The sequence below is a fragment of the Propithecus coquereli genome, unplaced genomic scaffold, assembly GCF_000956105.1.
Source record: "Propithecus coquereli isolate 6110/MARCELLA unplaced genomic scaffold, Pcoq_1.0 Scaffold13, whole genome shotgun sequence".
In the NCBI taxonomy this organism is placed as follows: Eukaryota; Metazoa; Chordata; class Mammalia; order Primates; family Indriidae; genus Propithecus; species Propithecus coquereli.
This window is the reverse complement of record NW_012137191.1, coordinates 807,224-827,920: the sequence shown is the minus strand read 5'-3', so window position 1 is coordinate 827,920 and position 20,697 is coordinate 807,224. Positions and strand designations below refer to the sequence as shown.

Sequence of the window (20,697 nt, the reverse complement as noted above, 5' to 3'; positions counted from 1 at the left end):
AAAAAAAAAAAAACTCAAACTCAGACAAAAACAATAAAAATACAAAAACATTAAGTTACTATGAAATGTAAAACTGCCTGACATTCCTTTAACATAATTTATACAGATATATTTAAATTTATAGTGTTAAATTAAAAGTCATTTAAAAAGTTACCCCAGAACTCTAAACAGCTGAAATTTCCCTAATTTTATTATGTCAATAACCCTAGGAAGTATTTTTTAAAGATTCTAAAAAATGGCCCTACGAAGAGCTTTCAGCACTTCTTTTAAGAGTTTATTAACACAACAATCTGTTTTCAATTTTATTAATATATTTAAGTAGCAAGGAAAAAATAAAAGTGCTTTGCTTACAGTTGATCCAAGATGAGGTGGATTATCAATAGGTTTTACCACGTTTTGTCTTTGTGTGGAATCGAGAAAGACATCATCCCAGTTTCCTTTTTCAATTAATTCCTTGAAAATAAATTTGTGATCATAACTATGAAAATATTCAAATTAATTATGCAACAAATAAATGTATTTATGTTTCAGAAAATATGATCATATTTTCATGAAAAGAATATATTACCTTTTTAATTTTGGAAAGTTCAGTTACTGCTTGCTTATTTCCAGGTTCCAGAAGTAAAACAGTTTCAAAATCTAAAGTGAATTTTTAAAAAAATTACAAAGTAGTGAAAATACAGAGTTCAAAACAAGATATATTTAGTTAGTTATCCCTTTTTTTCTCAAGAAGTTTTACTCAGGATACAAAGAAACAGGTGAGCAAATAAGAAAAACTACCATTTACTGAGTCCATTTCTAGTTGTTTTACATGAATTTTCAGGTAATCCCCACTACAACCCCAGATGATAAAACTAATGATATCATCTGATAAAACAGATGATAAAACTGAGGCCTAGAGGTCATCTAACTCACCAAAGCTCACACTGTTAATAAATGACACAGTAACTCACCAAATATAAGATAAAATCCAAGAGAATCTAAGAGAATTCCAAACAATAAAATATTATCAAGCCTTAAAAAGGGGTGAAATTCTGATACATGCTATAACATGGATGAACCTTGAAGACATTATGCTAAGTTAAACACACCAGATGTGAAAGGACAAATACTGTATGATTCCACTTATATGGAGTATCTAGAATAGTCAAACTAATAAAGACAGAAAGGATAATGGTGGTTACCAAGAGCTGGGGGAGAGAATGGAAAGTTATTGTTCAATGTGTACAGTTTTAGAATGATCAAGGATGATCTGGAGATGGATAGTGGTGATAGCTGCATAACAATGTAAATGTACTTAATGCCACTGAAACATATACTTAAAAATGGTAAATTTAAAAGAGTACATTTAATGTTATGTATTATTTTACCACAATTAAAAAAAACACTCAGGGGTTGCAGCTAAAGCCAGGCTTACAGAGAAACTGCCAGATTTTAAGTGCACATATCAGAAAAGAAAGGCTGAAAGTCAATTGTCCAAGATTGCTCTCAAGAAGTTATAAAAACAGAAAATTAAACTCAAAGAAAGTTGAAGGAATAAAATAAAGAGCAGAAATAAATTAAATAGAAAACACAGGCCAGGCGCGGCAGCTCACGCCTGTAATCCCAGCACTCTGGGAGGCCGAGGCGGGTGGATCGTTTGAGCTGAGGAGTTCGACACTAGCCTGAGCAAGAGCGAGATCCCGTCTCTACCAAAAATAGAAAGAAATTAATTGGACAGCTAAAAATATATAGAAAAAAAATTAGCCAGGCATGGTGGCGTGTGCCTGTAGTCCCAGCTACCTGGGAGGCTGAGGCAGGTGGATTGCTTGAGCCCAGGAGTTTGAGGTTGCTGTGAGCTAGGCTGACGCCACGGCACTCACTCTAGCCAGGGCAACAGAGCGAGACTCTGTCTCAAAAAAAAAAAAAAAAAAAAAAAAAAAAAAGAAAGAAAACACACACAAAAGAATCAAGTTGGTTCTCTGAAAAGACTAATAAAATGAATATCTAAAAGATAAGATCTTGAAAAAAATAACTAGTATTAAGAATAAAAAGGGACATCACTACAGATCTCACATTACCCTCTATTGCCTACCTGTTGATTCCCTTCCTTTTCTTTCCACACTTGCCTTTTTCCTTTTCATCTATAATTCAAATTTTTCATTAATTTTGATTGGTAATTAGCCAGAGTATACTGTATGCTATGAAAGCAAAAGTAACCAGGTACACTATGGAAGCCACATTCCTCCAAAACCTATTAATGCTAAACTGCAGAAAGAAAACATACTTCTTTTAAGTTTGGTATCCCTGAACCATGGGAATGCCATATAAATCTCTACTTCTAAAACTTGGGAGTTTTATCAAGATGAATGAGTGCCAGCTGTTACAAAGTCTTACCTTGTTTGGCCTCATTTAGCTTCCCCAAAAATGTTCTTGCAGTTCCTCTTCTGGCAAAAGCTTTAGAATATGAGCCATCTAATAAAATAGCTTGTGTGCAGTCTTTTTCAGCTTCTTCATATCTATTGAACATGACAAAATTACTGACTGGAAAAATGCAGCTTATAGAAAAACTTCATATAAACTATGTTTCTAATTTTAAAAGCTTGCATATAATTTCAATTACCAACTCCCAAATTTGTGTTTGAGGGAAAGGACTATTTTTTAAATTTTTTATTGACACTAAATCTTGGATTATAATCATTTGGTAAGGATGGAAAAGGTATTAGATTAAAGGACAGTCAGATGAGAGTCTGATGGAAGAATGGAATTAATGATGGAAAAGTACTAGTAAAGCAGGCAAAAGAATACCACTACTGACAGCCTACCTCCTCTACAACCCTATAAGCACAGGTCCTGCATTACCATTTTAACTGACATTAGTTTTCCAATAAAACCTCATTAACCTTTACCCACAGTAGACATCCCATACTCATAGAAAAATGACCCATACAAAATTTAGGAGTTACCACATATCTGAGAGCATAGCATCTGATACTTTGCATAAATTCTACTCAGCCATGAAACTAGCAATCAATTCAGAATGACTGGATACTACTCTATGACTTAAAAAAAGAGCTAAGAAGAGCTTTAAAAAAAAATAAGCACAGGCCGGGTGCGGTGGCTCATGCCTGTAATCCTAGCACTCTGTGAGGCCAAGGCGGGCGGATTGTTTGAGCTCAGGAGTTCGAGACCAGGCTGAGCAAGAGCGAGACCCCGTCTCTACTAAAATTAGAAAGAAATTAATCGGACAACTAAAAATATATAGAAAAAATTAGCCGGGCATGGTGGCGCATCCCTGTAGTCCCAGCTACTCGGGAGGCTGAGGCAGAAGGATCACTTGAGCCCAGGAGTTTGAGGTTGCTGTGAGCTAGGCTGACGCCATGGCACTCTAGCCCGGGCAAAAGAGTGAGACTCTGTCTCAAAAAAAAATAAAAAAATAAAAAATAAAAAAAAGCACAACAAAAAAACTTAAGATCCTCCTATATATGAACGTGACATTAGTGAATTATTGTTAATTTATTAGGAGTGATAACGGTACTGTGGTTATGTACGAAATATCTTTTTCTTTAGGGGTGAAATGTCACAATGTCTGTGATTTGCTTTATAATAATTCAGAAGAAAAAAGCTGAAACAAGTATGACAAAAAAGGTATGGTTTATTAAAACTAGATGATGGATACCTGGGCTTATTACACTACTTTCATGAAAGTTTGAAAAGTTTCACAAGACTTTTAAAAAAAAAAAAGAATATCCTGTGATTACATTCTCCCCAAGGCCTAAATGAATGCCATCTTACACTCAAAACAAGACCTCACATGAACAGAATCAGAATTTCTAATGAACTTAAACATCGCTGATTTCTTTAGTTCACTTTTCAGCAAGAGACAGAGAATGTCTGTGTGTCCATGCCCCTCCCAATGTATTTCCTGCTTATCCAATTATATTATTCCCCCATTCAAGGTAACTTTCTGCATGGCGCCTACATTTTATAGGATAAAGTCAAATTCCTCCAAAGAGCACAAAGGCAGGGTCTTGCCTGACTCTCTGGCCTCCTCTCTGCCACCGTGCCCCGCTTCACAACTATAATATGGACCACTTGCGCTTTTCAGCAAGTGCCATGAACTATCTCACGCCCATGTGTTTGAACCTGCCCTAGGACACTCGATCTGTTTTTCATCTCACTAACTCCTATTACTCCTTTAGATTTCAGTTTGGTCTGAACTATTTCAAGATGCTTCCCATGAATTTCCCTCCCTGGACTCAATCTGTGTCAGTGTTCCGCCCGCCCCATACTCCCATAACATATGTCCCTCATAGCATGATCACAGTGTATTTTAATAATTATTGGTCTCCTTTTCCGTCTCTGCCTCCCACCTTCAAGTTTCTTAAAAACTGTATATTTAATATTTTTACACTTAATACCTTCCAGGGTGCCTAACAGAACACCTGACACATTTTAGCTCAATATATGCTTGCTGAATAAGTAAATAAGAAAATTTCCAAACACCCTAATTCAAAAAAAATTTAGAAAATAAACATTTAGGAAGCCATTTTAATTGCATATTCAAAAAGTATGTTCTATTATACAGCTCAAGTAAACCCCACAATTATTCTAAAAACCTGAAGTTTCCACACAAATAATTATTCTTTGACAATGGACTCAGGTAAGTCCTTTAAAATTATTAAATGTCCCTCATGCACTCCATGTGCAAACTGTATTTAGAAAAATCCCATCAACAAACACCTTTTAGGTGGTGGGAGAAAAAGACAAACTAATCAAAAATATAAATATAATAGAGATGGTTAGTGCAGAAAACAGTATCCTCCCTGCCTAACTCCTTAGCCCCTGACTCTCTTCTGATTTTTAGTTAAGGTCTACTTGTCCTAGCTCTGCTACAGCTCTAGTATCCATCCCACCCCTAATCAGCATTAAACCTTCTACTAAATCAAGTCTAGTCTGGTTCCAGTTCCAGGAACCAAATTTCTACCTTATTTTTGTGACCAACCCTCCACTCCGTTTCTTAAATCTAGTATCTAGTATTATTGGGTCCTTTTCTTCTTATCCTACCTCTAAATCTATGCTTTAGTGCCTCTAAGAATGAGACCCAAATTTGTTCTTGATTAATCCTCTTCAAAGAATAGAGTCCTGTTAAAAACTTCTGTCCCCATTTGTGATTATTATCCTACCTCTTCATATCTTCTGAAGCTAACCATCTACCAAGCTACATTTCACAACTTGCCAGCTCAGACACTCCATTACTGTAAATTACTGTAACTCAAGGATGTCCTGCTGATCTCCCTCAGGCTAACTACTAATGTAGTCTATCACCGCCAGAAACCATGTTCTCTAGATATCTTGACTGGCCTAACTAGGTGAATTCTAGTTACTGCTACCCCAATATACTGGCAGGTAAGACTGACTACACTGCTGGTTCTCACCTTCCCACTCTCAGTCAATCTCATCAGCTAATTTAACACACAGTTTGTAGAAACTCAAGGTATAGGATGGTTACCTAAACTAAGACTGAGTTGTTCCTTTTTATATTCCTCAACTAGTCTGTAATATGTAACAGTCTCCATATAGTGAAGAAAGCTTCTGATAATAAGTGTGAATCTAAGATACACTAGAAAGAGATACAAAAAAAAGAGTTATATCATTCTTTTAATTCAAAATATACTCTGCTAACTTGGGATAAATACTCTACTAATGTTACTATCAACTAAAGCAATAAAACTAATACAACTAATTAGAGCTCTCATAAGTGCAGATATAATCTCTCACCTATAAGAAGGTATTATTCTTGCCATTAGTCAAAGCAAAGAATCTAGGCCTTAAAATTTTCAAACCAATGCATAATTCCTGAATAGCAAAAAAAAAATTTTCATAAGCTTGCAAGAGATGCAATGATCTTTACTCTGACTAATCAACAAAAAAATATATCTCTAGTGGTGTCTATTAGTTTAAATAAGGTTAAATATACAATCAAAATGTACTTCTGTGACAGCAGTTCCTAACCTGAGATCCTTTGGGGGGATCTGAAAATTTGGAGGGGAAGAAAATTACATCATTATTTTCACTAACCTTTAAATGAAATTTAGCTTTCTTTCAAATATAAATGTTAGACCACAAACTACGTATGATGTCATCAATAAAAATCAGATATTTTCATATCACATTATAATTGTTACTAATATCTCAAAATATTGTTTATGCTCACCACTATTTCAGAATTACAGTATAAATTTAACCTGCTGCCTATCTGCATATGATTGCAGTATCCAGGTTATAGACACTCCTGTGACAAAGCTGGCCAACTACTGGGCAACTCTGCCCCTAATAGTTATATTCAGATCCCAAAGAGTTACGTCATATGTGATCACACTGGTAATCTAATCATCTATGTTGTTTCCAGGTATTCCCTATCCACAATATGTGGAAGATGTGTCAAAGATCACCCCAAATATTCACATTCATGTCCTTAAAAAAATTTTTAACTTTAACTTGTCTGTATTGTAAATGTAGTTTCTCATTTTGTAGTATATTAACAAAAAAGCACATATATTACTTTATCACAAATTTTAATATTTTCAAAACTATATTTTGATAGACTTGATTTCCCTTGTAATTCTAATAATATAGTTATGCATTTAAAAATATCCTGAGAAGGGCTCATCATGCAGCTAAAGGGGTTCATGGCACTGAAAGTTTCAAATCCCTATTTATAACACTTGCAGACTCTTCTGCCACTAGTGTATAAAATATTATTACAAGATATACAAAAATGTAAGTCATAGCTTCTGCCATCAGATATTATCCTAGTGATTGTCCAACGAGGGCACATCCAGAAACAGCCAGTTAATATCGCAGGACCAAGTTTCAGCTATGTATGTCATCAACCAGCAGTTTCAATGGCAGCAGTTTCCTTTTGTTTTATATATATGTATATAAAATGCTTCAGATAAGACTTTGCCCAAAGAGTTCTGAGATTAAAAATAATTTTAAATCAGTGATCCAGAACACACATAAAGCAACTAAAGAAAAAGTGTTAAATTGCATAGTGCCAGACTATTAAAAGTGGGAAAATATAACAAGAACATTTACTGAATATTTACTATGTGCCTGGTACTATGCCACAGGTACACACACATACCACAGACACACTCTTTCTTTCCCTCCCTCTCTCTTATTTAATTTTAAATGCTCTAGAATATATAAATTTTAATTTATTGGCTAACTAATATGCCAATTTATGGTAAATTTTCACCCTTAGAAGCATTAAAATGTAACTAATACTTACTTCTGAATCTTCAGATAGGCCATAGCTCTGTTAGCTGGAAGAAGAGCATTCGCGCCATCTGCTGCTATCCCTCGAGTATAGCATTCAATTGCTCTTTCATATTTACCCTCTTTGAAAAATGCATTACCCTATTATTTTGCAGAGAAGTATGGAGAAGAATTAAAAAATTATGCAAAAAAACTGAATTCAAATCTTATGAAAAACTACAAAGATATTCATCAATATTATTTCAGTAAAGTATATTTTTATTGTTAAAAATCTAGTCCATGAGACATGTTTTAGAGTCTATTAGTTGGGGTTTTTTTTTTAATTAAAAAATTATGCAAAAAAACTGAATTCAAATCTTATGAAAAACTACAGAGATATTCATCAATATTATTTCAGTAAAGTACATTTTTATTGTTAAAAATCTAGTCCATGAGACATGTTTTAGAGTCTATTAGTTGGGGTTTTTTTTTTAATGACATTATTCTCTTTTCACTATTAAAAAGAAAAAAATGTGTACGACTATATTACTTTGCAGCATTCATCATTATTCTAGTAATTAAATATTATTCAAAGCTTAAATTTAAAAACATATTTTAATAAAGGCCCAAATATCACATATGTTTAACTATATTAGAAGCTGCACAAAAGAATTTCATAACTCAATTTTTGTAAAAGACCATAGTACCAGAATTATACAGCCCATTCTTCAGTAACATTAACACACCTAAATATAAGATAAATTAAACTGTACTGGAATCTGTATACCTGATTTCACTGTAACATTTATTTTTAATCAGAGTCAGATATATCACAATCAATAATCATTTCATACATATTTATTAGGAATCCTTTGTGGGTCCAGGAAAGGCTATAAATACATTAAATTAAATCTCAATTCGTGATTTGTAAAGGAATTCCGATCTGAAACGGTCTGGTGTGAATTAAAGAAAAAAAGTACATTGTAGGAATGGATTGCAATTTATTTCTATGTTAAATTTATAATTATGCATATGTAAATATATGTTAAAATACTCAAAAGCTATCTGCTCCCTAAACTTAAATGTTTCTAAAATTATGTTTTTTTTTGTTTTTGTTTTTTTTTGAGACAGAGTCTCACTGTGTTACCCGGGCTAGAGTGCCGTGGCGTCAGCCTAGCTCACAGCAACCTCAAACTCCTGGGCTCAAGCAATCCTTCTGCCTCAGCCTCCCCAGTAGCTGGGACTACAGGCATGTGCCACCATGCCCGGCTAATTTTTTCTATATATTTTTAGTTGTCCGATTAATTTCTTTCTATTTTTAGTAGAGATGGGGTCTCGCTCTTGCTCAGGCTGGTCTCGAACTCCTGAGCTCAAACAATCCGCCCGCCTCGGCCTCCCAGAGTGCTAGGATTACAGGCGTGAGCCACCGCACCCGGCCTTCTAAAATTATGTTTTTAAAAAATTTATGGTGTTAAGTCATCAATTACTCAAATTTTAACTGGTAGGTTACAGAAGTTTTAGTGTATTTAATTTCCAGTTACTACTCAAGAATTCTTAATTTTAATTTAATATTAGAGAAGACAGAACTTAACTGATATATAAGAAACTCTGAGAGGCCAAGGTGGGAGGATTGCTTGAGCTCAGGAGTTCGAGATCAGCCTGAGCAAGAGCAAGACCCCGTCTCTACTAAAAATAGAAAAATTAGTTGGGTGTCATGGTGAGCACCTGTAGTACCAGTTACTTGGGAGGCTGAAGCAGGAGGATAGCTTGAGCCTAGGAATTTGAGGTTGCAGTGGGCTACCATTATGCCAATGCACTCTACCTGGGGTGACAGAACAAGACTCTGTCTCAAAAAAAAAAAAAAAAAGAAAAGAAACCAAGAGTAAACCCTTGGCAAAACATATACATTATATGTTGGAATCCCTTTGGATTACCAGATCTTTCTCTGAAATGGCCTGCTGCTTATTCTGTTGATCTTCAATATGTTTTTTCTCCCCTTCGGTTGTCTTAATAATCATTGTGTCAGCTTCCTTTGGATATGAGTTTTCTTTGGATGTTAAAGCCTAGGAGACATAGCAGTCAGCTAAAATAAAACAAGTAATGCAAGATGCAAACATATTTGACTTCAAAATGTAAATTACGTGCATCAGAATTTCTGCCACATTTCAAATTAATAACTGAAATAACATTTTCTGCTCTAATTCCAAATCTTTGTACTTATTAAAGTAAAAACCAAAAAAAGCATATAATAAATTTAATGTGCTTCTTATTTCAATTAAAATAAGTAGTATCTACTAAAGGTAGTCATTCAGTAAATAAAATTTCTACATAGGCCAGGCACTGTTCTAGGAGCTGTTTTCAAACATAAAACAGTTAATTAAGATCACATACCAAATTTCTCAAATTTAACATTCGCAGTCATTATTTGATCTAAGACAAAATACAAAATTACACAAGATAATACAGCTCATAATTATAATCAAGTGGATATACTTACCAACAGATTTTATGTGCAATAAGTAATGGTAATACTTAAAAGCAGATTTTCCACAAGCATTGTCATTTTTTTCTCAATATTTCAACAATGGCAAAATGATTATAACTTTGATTTAAAGGCAAAGTAAAAGAATATGTAATTTCTCAGCATCATTAGACAATTAATTTTATATTTAAGTATTAACTATTTTTCTACTGTCACAAAATCAGCATTGTTTTTGCTAAGATACAAACTATAAAGATGGAGCAACTAAAAAGTAAAAAAAATCAAAGAAATATGCCAAAGTTTAGTACAGGAATTGGTGCACATGCCAAAAAAGAAAAATCAGTGGAATAAAGAAAAAATAATTCTGTCATCTAGGAAAAAGTAAAGCAGTAGTTCTAAAGATCTCAACCAACTTTTAAAAATGATCAATTAAGGATCTTTAAATACCATTACACTATCTCTAGCTTACAAATTCATTTAGTAAAGCTCTATAGTACAAAGAATTAAAATTAGAAAATCTCTATATTAAGCAATCTACAGACCAGCTGCGGTGGTTCACGCCTGTAATCCTAGCACTCTAGGAGGCCAAAGCTGGAGAATCACTTAAGCTCGGGAGTTCCAGACCAGCCTGAGCAAGAGCAAGACGCCATCTCTACCGAAAATAGAAAAATTAGCCGGGCATGGTGGCACATGCCTGTAGTCCCAGCTACTTGGGAGGGTGAGGCAGGAGAATCACTTGAGCCCAGGAGTTTGAGGTTGCTGTGAGCTAGGCTGATCCCACAGCAAACTAGCCTGGGTGACAGAGTAAGACTCTGTCTCAAAAAAAAAAAAAAAAAAGAAATTTATAGTACAAAAATAAGCTAGTTCATTAAATAAAGGTAATAAGTGATAAACTTAATTTAAATAACAATAGTTTACCTGATTAATTCTCCTGAGTTCATTTGTTGCTTCAAAGTTATTTGGTTCCAGTTCTAATACTTTTTCATAATCTAAGGAAAATAGAAGATAAACAATTTTTGAAAGACAGATATTACAAAACCTGTGCAAAACAATAATCATTAATCACATGAAAAATAGGCATCTGTCCTACAGTAAAATAAAGGAAAAACACTAACATTAGCCTACTGGACTTTCTTCATTCTCCTCCAGGGCAGACAGAATCTTATGACAAACCACCTTCTTCCACCAGCCCCAGGAATACTCGTTATCACAAGTTGTACATCATAAAATAAAGCAGCAGCAAAATCCAATCAAATATCAGCTTCATTCAGATTTTGTGATTTAAAATATACAAACCTATTTTATGGAATAATAGAAGGCTTAATTTACATAAAATACATAAAAATATGTTAAGAGCTTTACTTCTTGCCTCACAAATGCTAACAAGATGTTTTAATCCCTATTTTACTGATGAGAAACTGAAAATCAGAAAAGATACAGGTCACACATCTAGTACATTAAATAAAGGTATAAGAATAAAGAATAAGAATCTGAACTAAGGACTGATTGCAGGCAAATAAGGCATTTGTTCCCAAAACATCAAGATATCTTTTAAACTACAAAAATGAGCTTTGTTCAAATACAGAAAGCTCTTTGAAGTAGAAATTGTGATTACTTACTATTCCCTGTATACCATTTGTTAGATTAAACTGTTAAAAAAATTTTTTAGATAATGGATGATTGGAAAATACCTTTCTTGGCATCCTCTAATTTTTGCAAAGCAAATCGAGCAGCACCTCGTCTGGCATAAGCCTTCGTATAACTTCTATTCAAGGCAATTGCCAAATTACAATCAGACTCAGCAACAGCAAATCTGCAATTTAAAAAAATTAAAATAAATGAAGTAAAAATCATTTATTAGCCAGGCATGGTGGTGTGAACCTAGAGGTGGGAGGATCACTTGAGACCAGGAGTTCGAGACCAGCCTGGGCAATACAGCAAGACCCTCATCTCTTAAAAAAAATCATTTATTAAATCAAAACTTCAAAATTTGCTTCCGAAATTTATGAAAAAGGGATTTATTTCCCAATTGAAGGCATGTTTTCTACCTCCTTTTGGTTAATTAAGCCTAGTAAAAGCAATACAGGAATACCTTGGAGGTATTACAGGTTTGGTTCCAGACCATCACAATAAAGTAAGTCATACAAATTTTTTGGTTTTCCAATGCATAAAAAGTTATGTTTACACTAAACGATAGTCTCTTAAGTGTGCAATAGCATTAAGTCTAAACAAATGTACATGCCATAATTTAAAAATACTAATTGCTAAAAAATGCTAACAATCGCCTGAGCCTTCTGCGAGTCATTATCTTTTCGCTGGTGGAGGGTCTTGCCTTGATGTTGATGGCTGCTGACTGACCAGGGTAGTTACCAGTTGCTGAAGGTCGCCATGGCTGTGGCAATTTTTAAAAACAAGACAATGAAGTTTGCCACATTGATTTGACTCTTCCTTTCATAAAAGATTTCTCCGTAGTATGCAATACTGTTTGATAGCATTTTACTGACAGTAGAACTTCTTTCAAAGTTGGAGTCAATCCTCTCAAATCCTGTCGCTGCTTTATCAACTAAGTTTATGTAACATTTAAAATCCTTTGTTGTCATCTCAATAATATTCACAGCATTTCTTTTTTTTTTTTAAGCCACTCAAGGCTGGTCCGAAGGTAGTGAGTTATCTCACTTGATTGTTCACAGTCAGTTACAGATTGAACTCCTTGTTCTACTTCTTTCCCCCTTCTCACTACTACGCTTGACTAGTCTTAAAATAAATAAATAAAAGCCAGTCATATTTAGCAGTGGGAGGTTATGTAGTCACAGCACGTCACCATGAGTAGATTCTATCTCAAGAAATCACTTTCTTTGCTTATCCGTAAGAAGCAACTCCTCATCTCCTCAAGTTTGATCATGACATTGCAGCAAGTCAGTCACATCTTCAGGTTCCACTTCTAGTTCTCTTACTATTTCCACCCCAACTGCAGTTACTTCCTCCACTGAAGTCTTGAACCCCTCAAAGTCATCCATGATGGTTGGAATCAACTTCTTCCAAACTCTCATTAATGCTGATATTTTAACTTCCTTCCATGAACCATATTATTAATGGCATCTAGAATGGTAATTCCTTTCCTTTGCCCAGATCCATCAGAGGAATCACTATCTCTGACAACTCTAATCTTAGAAAATGTATTTCTTAAATAAGAAGACTTAAATGTCAAAATGACTCTGTTCCGTGGGAACGGATGGTGTGTTGGCAGGCATGAAAACAACATTCATCTCCTTGTGCATTTCCATCAGAGCTCTTGGGTGACCAGGTGCATTGTCAATGAGCAGAATATTTTGAAAGAAATCTTCTTTTCTGAGCAGTAGGTCTCAACAGTTGGTTTAAAATATTCAGTAAACCATGCTATAAACAGATGTGACTGTCATCCAGGCTTTGTTGTTCCCTTTATAGAGCAAAGGCAGAATGGATTTAGCATAATTACTAAGGGCCCTAGGATTTTTAGAATGGTAAATGAGCATTGGCTTCAACTTACAGTCACCAGCTGCATTAGCTCCTAATAAGAGAGTCAGCCTGTCCTTTGAACCAGGCATTGACTTCTCCCCTCTAGCTATGAAAAGTCCTAGATGGCATCTTCTTCCAATAGAAGGTGGTTTCATCTACAGTCAAATCTGTTGTTCAGTGCAGCCACCTTCATCAATGATCCCAGCTAGATCTTCTAGATAACTTGATGCAGCTTCTCCGTTAGCACTTGCTATTTCACACTCCACTTTTATGTTATGGAGGTGGCTTCTTTCCTTAAACCTCATGAACCAACCTCTGCTTGCTAGCTTCCAACTTTTCTTTTGCAGCCTCCTCACCTCTCTCAGCCTTCAGAGAATTGGAGTTAGGGCCTTGCTCTGGTTAGGCATTGGCTTAAGAGGATGTTATAGCTGGTTTGCTCTATCCAGAGCAATAAAACTTTCTCCATATCAGCAATAAGGCTGTTTCGTTTTCGTATCACTCATGTGTTCATTATAGTAGTACTTTCAATTTCCTTCAGGAACTTTTCCTTTGCACAACTTGGCTAACTGCTTGGCACAAGAAGCCTAGCTTTCAGCCTGTCTCAGCTTTCAACATGCCTTTGTCACTGAGCTTAATCATTTCTAGCTTCTGATTTAAAGTGAGAGATATGCAACTCTTTCTTTCACTTGAACACTTAGAGGCCACTGTAGGGTTATTAATTAGCTTAATTTCAATATTACTGTGTCTCAGAGAATAGGGAGGCCCAAAGAGAAGAAGAGAGATACGACAGCACCCAGTCAGTGGAGCAGTCAGAACCCACACGTTTATCAATTAAGTTCACTGTAACATACAGGAATGCTTCATGGCACCTCAAAACAATTACAACAGTAGTATCAAAGATCACTGACCAGAGGTTATCACAACAGATATACTTATAATGAAAAAGTTTGATATACTGTGAGAATTACCAAAATGTGACACACAGACACGAAATGAGCACATGCTGTTGAAAAAATGGTGCCAACAGACTTGCTCCATGTAGGGCAATTTGCAAAAAACTCAGTGAAGCACATAGAGCAACATGCAATAAAGTGAGGTATGCCTATAACTCTTAATGGTGAAACATTGGTAGCATTCACTTTAATGCAAAGAATGCCGATTATCACTCCTTTTTCTCAGCAATGTACTAGCGGTCCTTACCAATGCAGTTTCGCAAGAAAGAAATACAAGGTAAAAAGACTGGAAACAAAGGAACGAAACTGACATTATTCTCAGATGACATGATGGTCTACACAGAAAACTCATAACGATCTAGAGACATTCCTAGAAATAATGAAAGTTTAGCAAAGTGGCTGCTTTATTATAGACCAAAAAAAAAAATTTAGCAAAGATGTACTACCAGATATAGATACAAAAAATTACAAGACCGTTTTTGAGGACATTAAAGATAACGTAAGTGGAATATTTCATATTCATCTATAACAAGGCACAAAAATATAATTCCAAACTGAAAGGCACAAAAATATAATAACATAATTCCAAACTGATCTATAAATCCAATGCAATTCTAATCAAAATCCCAACAGGATGTTTCAAGGAATTTGAGATGATGATTTTAAAATTTATATTTATGAGAAGTCCAAGAATACCCAAGGCATTTTTGAAGAATGTAGGGTAGGAGAATATGCCCTAGACTAAATACCAAGACTTATTATAATTATAATGCTATAGTAATTAAAGATAGTGTGGAACAGATGTAGAGATAGGCAATAGACCCATGAAAAGAATTGAGAGACGAGAAAATCATTCATGCAAACTTGACATATGACAATTGTGGCCCTGCAGATCCATGGCGAAAGCATAGCTCTTCCATAAATAAGGCTGAACAACTGGGATAGTCATATGTTCATACAGGAAAATATGAAATTGGAATCCTACCTTCAGTATATGTGAAGAGACCTAAATGGGAAAAGTAAAACTTAAAAATTTTTAGAAGAAAATATAGGAAACTATAATGAGCTCAAGAAGAAAACTATACTTTTATCAAGTCATTTTTTAAAATGCTTATCTTTTAAAAAATCAAATTGAAATATATTAAAGAATTTCTGTCATTAAGATTCTATAAAGACAGACAAGGAGATAAGCTACAAAGTGGGAGAAGAATGATATTAGGAATAATAACCAAGGGATTAGTATCCATAATAAAGAACTAGTAAAAATCAATAGAAAAACAGCCTAACAGAAAAATGGCCAAAGGACAAAATAGGCATATCACAGAAAAAAAACTGGTGAATGTACATATAATAAGATGCTCAACCTCATTAATAATTAGGAAATGCACATTAAGACACAATGAAATGCCATTTCATACTCACTAGATTGAAAACAATTAAGAAAGCCCAATTATACCAGTGTTGGTAAGGGTACAAAATAGGCCTTCTTACACACTGCTAATGAAAATATAAACTTGTAGAACTACCTGTGTAACAACTGTTCATCCCACTGTAAACCTAAACATCTGCACACCTTATGACCCAACACCAAAAATGTACAAAAATGTTCAGAGCATCACTGAAATAAGAAAGGAAAGAACAGAGTGTAGGAGGTAGGGAGAGGGAGGAGGGATAGGTAGGGAGGGAGAGAGGAAGGGAGGGAAGAAGGGGAAAGAAAGGAACCAACCAACAATTCAGCAACAAGTGAATGTATACATGTGTTATGTTCCCAAAAAGGAATTATATATAACAGTGAAAATGAGTACTCTACAGCTATATGAAGCAAAACAAGAGATTCATAGAAATATAATATTCAGAGAAATATGTGAGCCACAGAAGACTACATACAGTATGATATACTTTTAAAGCTCAAAAATAAGTTATACATTATTTAGGGTTATATACATATATAATAACCTTTTTTAATAAAAAAATGATAAATACATAATTCAAGTTAGTGATTAACTGGGAAGGAGGCAAGAGACGGATATGAAAAGGAACATCGAGGTAGCTTCAAAAATAATAGTAATGCTTTAGTTCTTAAGTTGGGGGGCTTGCTTTATGTGGGTTTATTTAAAATTATTCTTCGTAACTTACGTATGATACATAAATTAGGTATCAAATATTACAAAATGTAAATATTCCCCTAATTTGTAAGACTATTAATATCCTAAGTTTCAAAGACCTAAAAATATGCCATTTAAATTGCAAAAACTCAACACCAATATAATTTGTAATTCTAAATAATTAAGACAGTAAAAATGTCTTTTGTGATGGTGTCTTTTTAAAAAAATCCTCATAGGTCAGTTATCTGTCATAGAAAGGCAAAATGCTACCATATTTATGCTCCTCATTATTAGGTACATATTTCAAAAGTCAGTATGACTTTAAGATAAATATTGAAACGTACTTTGAGTTTACCATAATGAAAGTTCTTTAGATCAAATGGTGGATAAATGGTTTTTCAAAATAATGGAGGGATACTAATTTCTAAAAATATCCAATTAACTTTTTTTACTTTTATGAATTAGGTAAAGAACTTGATTTTTAGAGGAACATCTCAGTAAAGTGAGCTATGGGAATATGATTTGAGCACTGAATAGTTTAAATAAAATAACTCAATAAAAAGGAGTGAGCTATAAGAATTTACAGCTGAAAAAAAATGCAATATATTTTCGATCTGTCCAACACACTTTTATCACCAAAGATGTTTTTAAAAATCAGTCTCCAGGCTGGGCACAGTGGCTCACACCTGTAATCCTAGCACTCTAGGAGGGGGACGTGGGAGGATCACTTGAGCTCAGGAGTTCGAGACCAGCCTGAACAAGAGTGAGACCCCATCTCTACTAAAAACAGAAAAAGTTAGCCAGGTGTGGTGGCACACGCCTGTAGTTCCAACTACTCCGGAAGCTGAGGCAAGAGGATTACTTGAGCCCAAGAATTTGAGGTGCTGTGAGCTAGGCGGATGCCACAGCATTCTAGTCCAAGCGACAGAGTAGACTCTGTCTCAAAAAAAATAAAATAATAAAAATAAAAATAAACACCAGTCTCCATATACACATAAGACATGCACACACATTATGGAAATTCCTTACTTTTTCACTCTAAAGTATGCTGATGCTCTGTTTGTTGGCAACACAGGATTATATGGATCGGCATCCATGCCTTTTGTGTAGCATTCAATTGCTTCATCATATTTTCCTTGTTTAAAGTATTTATTGCCCTGAAAGAAAAGAGAAACAACAAAAATGGTCTTTTCACAAGTGCTGAAATTCACTACAGTTGAACCTTGAACAACACAGGTTTGAACTGTGTGGGTCCATTTATACAATGGACCCAATTGCATAATAAAAGTTACACCTCGTCTACCTTCTCTGCCACCCCTCAGACAGCAAGACCAAAATCTCCTCTTCCTCCTCCTCTTCAGCCTACTCAACGTGAAGACAATGAGGATGAAGATTTTTATGATGATCCAATTTCCCATAATAGTAAATATATTTTCTCTTCCTTATGATTTTCTTAATAACATTTCCTTTTCTCTAGTTTACTTTAGTACAAGAACACAGTATATAATACATTATAATATATAAAATATATGTTATTTGACCATTTATGTTATCCATAAGGCTCCAGTCAACAGTAGGCTATTAGAAGTTAAGTTTTGGAGGAGTTAAAAGTTAAAAGCAGATTTCTGACTATATGAGGAATCAGCACCCCTAACTCCCATATAGTTCAAGAGTTGACTGCATATAGTCACTGTATGGGCACAACCCAAGAACCCCAGCAGAAAAATGAATAAAATATCCAGCATTGTATTTTTTATTGACAATACCAACCCACAGAAATGTAACCCAAAAAACGCATCAAGATGAAGTCTAATCTGAAAACAGTTAACACCTCTGTGAAAGCAATATAACTGGTTTTATAATAATGAGGCATCCCTCAAAGAGATGGCCTGTGACATGAAGGAGTGGAATTTAATATTTATGCAAATAATCACACACTAATTTCAAGTTACTTCAGTCTACTATTAAAAACCCTGGAACAACTCCAGGTACAGTCCAAGCACTTTACATGTAATAATTCACTTAATAATCACAGCAACCCACTGAGACTTAGAAATATTATTAATCTCATTTTACAGCTGAGAAAACTAAGGTACAAACAGGTTAAAGAACTTATCACAGATCTGAATCCAGGTAATCTGGTTCCAGAGCATGTACTCCTAACCATTATGCTATAATGCCACCTAAGAGGGATACAGCCTATAACAACATAGTTTGAACACTCCCTAAACTATGTTCAAGCAATTTTAGGAACCACATGATTTTCTACATATCCTGCTTACCTGAAAGTATCTAAAGCTAATCTAAAGAGTACCTTTTCTTTTAAAGCAAGAGCCTTTTGTGAATCCACATGAATCCCATCTTCTTCTGACTCTGATTCTTGAGACAGAGAATCATGGGTACCATCTTCTTTGTCAAGCTCATCGAGGATACTGTCCTGAAATCAAAAGTAGGAGAACAGTGCTCAAAATTACATGATTTTTTTTTTAAAAAAGACATAAAAAAATACACTCAAAAAAACTTAAATTGTTAACTCTAAGGACCTGTAGTCCTACGAAAGCAATCCAAATAATCTGTCATTGTTAAGATCATATCCAAAGAAAAAGGTGCCCTTGTTTAAATAACCAGGATCCAAACCACTTAAAGAATCTGACTCTGAACTCATAAAGTAAGCTAAGTTAATAGAGTTTACAAATCACCCTAAATCACAAACTATTAGCAGTGAGGTATTATGGCTTGACTTAAGAGCAGTCTGCGAATAACCCTAAAATGATTTAATTAGCACCCAGTAAGCAGAGAAAGGGTTTGTTTTTTTTTTTAAATCTGGGCTCTCGTTTTAAATCTGAGCTCTCGATCACTATGTTATACTGTCTCTCAGTACATTCCAAAATATATAGCTGACTCTACTGAAGAAAAAATATAATATGCTAGTCCAGTAATTCCCAATCTCTTTTGACTCACACGTACTTCTTTTATGGTAATAAACAATTTCAGAGACCCCACAAGAATGTGTAAAAATCATATTTTTATTATATACAATAAAAGGATAATTTTAGTAAGATATTTTAAATCAATAAGCATTAGGGTTCAGTAAACTCATTTATACACAAACTTTAATCATTATATAAACAAAATCCTTTTTCCATTTAACACACTATTTTAAGTTATTTATATAAGAAAAAACAAATTGTTGATAAAAGAAAAAACAAAACCTATGCTTAGTTTCATTGAATGTGGTGATGTGGCATTCTTTATCTTAATTACAGTGCTGGTTCCCCAAACTTACATATGGGATAAATGACATAGAACTAAACACACATTGCACCAATGTCAATTTCCTGATTTTGATACCGTACTACAGTTAAGTAAGATGTAACCAGTGGAGGAAACTGGAGTACACAGGATAAATAAGTAGCAATAAATAAATAGCAATTTCTGCAAAAAGGAAAAAAAGGAAGGAAAGATAAGAGGAAGGGAGGGAGGGAGGAAAAAGAGAAAAGAAAACAGAATTGAATCGAATCAAATCGAATCCTGGCTATTTTATCCACCATTCACTGAAAAAGGATTGCAGAAAAAAAAAAATAACCTAGTTAACTAAAGGGCTATGTAATTAAATTTTTATTGCACATAAAATAGTCTACAAGAGAAACACACAGGCCATAAGAACTTTATATTATTTTTCATCTGACCCATGAATATTAGCTAACGACAAGAAAATTGTATTCAATTATCAAGAAGCAAAAGACGAGATTAACTTACCACATCAAGTTTTGCCCATGCCTCATAATCGTAAGATTTTATCCTGTTTTTTGTATTTTCCTCTTTGGTATTTTTGGAAGATTCTTTGGCTTTGCCTTTCTTCTTTTTTCTAAAATTCCCATTTCGAATAGGAGGTAAATTCTAGGGAGGAAAAAAACAAAGTTTTGCACACTCTGCTCTATTACACTTTATATAACTAGTTATGTTTAAAATTCTCACTAAATTGTATTTTCAAGTTAAGAAGTAATTTTTAAATTTAATTTTCAAGTGCTTAAAAATACCAATTTACCATCTCCACTTATGATGGTAATTATAAAGTTTAATTCATCCTTTGATGAATGTTGAACATTCTTCAGTCACAAGAAAAGTATTACCGGGAAATTCTAATTATACCTTTAACTTATAATCCTAAATTGAAACTTCAAAAACTACCTGAACTTCAGCCTTAGTACAATGAATTAACAGTGGAACAAAGGTAAACTGAACTGCCTCCACAATATCATGTACAGTGTGAAAAACCCAGCCATATTTAAATATACTCTTAAAAAAAATTTGGTTGAACCTAGGTACTATCTGCATTTTTATGCCAATATGGTATATTAATATATCATTAAAAATATAACTATACATATTATTTTTATGCACACGCTTCTACATATTT

The 20,697-nt window shown here is 34.2% G+C and overlaps 1 protein-coding gene across 2 annotated transcripts in view; it reads right to left on the bottom strand.

The window, feature by feature from the left end:
- Positions 1-20,697, bottom strand: part of RPAP3 (RNA polymerase II associated protein 3) — a 33,123-nt gene that overhangs the window by 11,284 nt on the left and 1,142 nt on the right. Inside the window, exons 2-11 of one of the 2 annotated variants that reach the window (XM_012638509.1) lie at positions 20,037-20,177; positions 18,592-18,714; positions 17,307-17,434; positions 11,416-11,537; positions 10,643-10,713; positions 9,177-9,305; positions 7,277-7,404; positions 2,377-2,498; positions 569-639; positions 352-453 (exon numbers count right to left, since the gene is read on the bottom strand). In XM_012638509.1, coding sequence (XP_012493963.1) covers positions 352-453; positions 569-639; positions 2,377-2,498; positions 7,277-7,404; positions 9,177-9,305; positions 10,643-10,713; positions 11,416-11,537; positions 17,307-17,434; positions 18,592-18,714; positions 20,037-20,177 — 1,137 coding nt within the window. The remainder of the gene's footprint in view (positions 1-351; positions 454-568; positions 640-2,376; positions 2,499-7,276; positions 7,405-9,176; positions 9,306-10,642; positions 10,714-11,415; positions 11,538-17,306; positions 17,435-18,591; positions 18,715-20,036; positions 20,178-20,697) is intronic. The other variant, XM_012638510.1, reaches the window with a different exon arrangement.